The sequence below is a fragment of the Bubalus kerabau genome, chromosome 4 (genome assembly GCF_029407905.1).
Source record: "Bubalus kerabau isolate K-KA32 ecotype Philippines breed swamp buffalo chromosome 4, PCC_UOA_SB_1v2, whole genome shotgun sequence".
Classification (NCBI taxonomy): Eukaryota; Metazoa; Chordata; class Mammalia; order Artiodactyla; family Bovidae; genus Bubalus; species Bubalus kerabau.
In genome coordinates, this window is record NC_073627.1 from 9,037,744 (window position 1) to 9,041,063 (window position 3,320).

Sequence of the window (3,320 nt, forward strand, 5' to 3'; positions counted from 1 at the left end):
TGGAGGTTCAGCTTTAGCATCAGGCCTTCCAATGAACACCCAGGACTGGTCTCCTTTAGGATGGACTGGTTGGATCTCCTTGCAGTCCAAGGGACTCTCAAGAGTCTTCTCCAACACCACAGTTCAAAAGCATCAATTCTTTGGCGCTCAGCTTTCTTCACAGTCCAACTCTCACATCCATACCTGACCACTGGAAAAACCATAGCCTTGACTAGACGGACCTTTGTTGGCAAAGTAATGTCTCTGCTTTTTTAATATGCTATCTAGGTTGGTCATAACTTTCCTTCCAAGGAGTAAGCGTCTTTTAATTTCATGGCTGCAATCACCATCTGCAGTGATTTTGGAGCCCCCAAAATAAAGTCTGACACTGTTTCCACCGTTTCCCCCTCTATTTCCCATGAAGTGATGGGACCAGATGCCATGATCTTAGTTTTCTGACTCATGAATCCCTGAATAAAGCCAATTTGATCTTAGAATGGACTCAGTTGACTTTTGTTTTTGAGCGGTCCCAAGTGATCTTTTTCCCAACCCCTGGGGCCTCATCAGCTGCTGTAATCCCCTCTGTGTCCTGCATGCCAGCCTAAGGTTTTGCCCTCAGAGGTTGGGGACAGGGCACAGCCCTGCTGGATTCGTCTTGCCTGGGGTGACATGGAGGTGGGGCATTACCTTAGAAATCTCTGGGGGCACTGTCATGTGCTGCCCGGCCACACCTGCTACAAAAGCAGGTCCTGGGCTTCCCTGGCTCCTGAGCCCAAGGACGGCCTCTGGGGTAACTGGCCCTGTGGTCCTGGTAAGTGGGATCCTCTCACAGGCTCCCAGGAACAGGAATCCCCTGCTTGGGGCTTGGAGACAAGGGGAGAGAAGGCAGAGGAGGGTGGGAAGGGCAACTCGCAGATTACTGGCTTCGTAACAGAGGTACGGCTGGATCTGCACATAGACGGGGGTCAGGGAGATAGACAGAAAGGGGCCCAGGGAGCCAGAGGAGGCACAAGGCAGGAGGAATCGATGCCCTACATGCCCACTCCACCCTAGCCCCTAGACTCCCCACTCCAGGTCTCCTGAAACAGAGGCAAGAGGTGCCATCGCCCTGGATGGCCCCCTGGGAGATGAGGACCAGCCACCTGACCATCGCCCCTCTCCAACAGGTGCGGAGGGACCCTCCTCGTCACACAGGCTCCTTCTGAAGCTGGGGACCCCTTGGGTGGCAGCCGCACCCAGGAAGTCCACGTTGAGCATCCACTGCCTGAAACCCTTGCCTCTGCACCTGCCGTCTGGGATCCCAGGGTCCCCAGGCCGCCAGCGGCGCCACACACTCCCCGCCAACGAGTTCCGCTGCCTCACCCCAGAGGACGCTGCCGGCGTGTTTGAGATTGAGCAAGAGGGTGAGCAGCACCCCCGGCCCCCCAGGGTCCGGGACTCTGCTGAACTCTGCTGCTGTTGCCTTTGGGGGAAGACCCTGGAGTCCCCTGTCCTTGGCAGACGGGCCCCCAGAGTGTCTGATGGTGTGTTTTGTGCATGTACAGGAGCACATGTGTGTTTCAGGAGAGTGGGGGGAAGAGCAGCCCTGAATCCCATGCTTTCCCAGGGGACCCGGGGAGCCCACCCAGCATCCGAGCAGATGCTCAGTGGACAGGGGGTCACCCACTCGTGCTTCCTCACACAGCCTTCATCTCTGTCTCCGGCAACTATCCCCTGAATCTGGACGAGGTCTGGCACTTCTTGACCCTGTGTCCCAAGCTGTCCCTGGGCTGGTTCATGGAGGGCGGCCTCGTGGCCTTCATCATTGGCTCCCTGTGGGACGAGGAGAGACTTACTCAGGTGAGATGGGGGTGACCTGCCCAGTCCCGGGAAGGCCTCAGGAAAGGAGGAGACCATTTCCCATGGAGGCAGAAGATGGGGGAGGAGCGGGAGCCTGGGATGTCTTCCTCCAGATCCAACACAGGAGCTCACGGTGGGTCCTCTCCCGGCAAGAGAGCCGAGTCCTTAGGGGCTCAAGGCTCTGATGAAGGGGACCACAAAGGGGCGGGGTCATAGCTCCTAACTTGGGTAGAAGGGGGCTGACTGGGGACTCTCAGGGCAGCTGCTCTCGGCCCAGCGGGGGTGGTTTTGGGGTGCACAGAGGCGACCCTGACTCGTGTCCGTGTCTCGCCCCAGGAGTCGCTGACGCTGCACAGGCCCGGGGGCCGCACCGCGCACCTGCACGTGCTGGCCGTGCACCGCACCTTCCGGCAGCAGGGCAAGGGCTCCGCCCTGCTGTGGCGCTACCTGCACCACGTGGGCGGCCAGCCGGCCGTGCGCCGGGCCGTGCTCATGTGCGAGCACGCGCTGGTGCCCTTCTACCAGAGGTTCGGCTTCCGTCCCGCGGGCCCATGTGCCATCGTCGTGGGCTCACTGACCTTCACGGAGATGCACTGCTCCCTGCGGGGCCACGCCGCCCTGCGCCGGAACAGTGACCGCTGACCCCCGGGGGAGCCCATGGTCGGGAGCTCCTACCCTGTCCCCAGTTGGTCCCCTTCTCTGTCCTGCCGTGCCCCCTGCTCTGCTTGGTCTGAAGGGAGACAGTGATTCCCAGGGGATGGCGGAACGGGGAGAATGGGTGAAATAAAGAGAAGGTGGGGCGGCTGCTCCCAGCCCAGGTGCCCTCCTGGGACGCAAGTACTGTGTGCTCCTCTGTGTCCACACCAGGCCCTCCGGACCCCCTGCATCCAAACTGCGCCTACACGTGCTGGGTCCATGAACTGGGGACAGTGGGAGGCATCCTGCAACCTTGCTTCTGCGTCTCACCAAAGGAGCCCCTATGCCCCCAGACCCAGGGCTGCCCCTTCTGGTCCTCATCCCTGGAGTGGGAGCAGCCAGCGGGAGGGAAGGCCAGGGGCCACCTCCCAGCTGTCCCACCACCCCAGCGCCCCAGGTTCCCTGCCCACAGTAACCGTGCTTGTGCCCCGTCGGGTGTGGCATGAAGGGCTGGGGGATGTGCAGTGAATGACCAAGAGCGGCACCCCCAGCTCCAGCACTGCTTCTGCCAGGCTGGCCCTCCCCTCTGCCCAGCCAGACCCCTGACTATCTCTACAAGCAGCTGGGGCTGGAGCAGCGCGGGAGTCCAAGGATTTACCAGCATCGTCTCAGCGCACCTCCTGAAACCCTCCAGGTGACCCCAACCTGGTTTCTGCCCCTAACAAATCCCTCGAAAGTCCCACAGGCTTTCACGGTTCCTTTGGGTCACGCCCCTGACCCCTGCTCCTCATGGCTGACCCCCGCCACCCCACCCCTAAAGTAAAGTTCCTGCTTTTATTTCATTGAGGTCTCAGGTCAAAAGCTAG

At 60.5% G+C, this 3,320-nt stretch overlaps 1 protein-coding gene across 1 annotated transcript; it reads left to right on the plus strand.

The window, feature by feature from the left end:
* The first annotated feature begins 648 nt into the window (after nt 1-648).
* LOC129650779 (serotonin N-acetyltransferase-like) lies at nt 649-2,460 on the plus strand. The gene is made up of 4 exons (XM_055579585.1): nt 649-790; nt 1,146-1,382; nt 1,664-1,818; nt 2,155-2,460. Exons 1-4 carry the CDS (start codon nt 649-651, stop codon nt 2,458-2,460), a joined length of 840 nt encoding a protein of 279 aa, XP_055435560.1.
* The last annotated feature ends 860 nt before the right edge of the window (nt 2,461-3,320 follow it).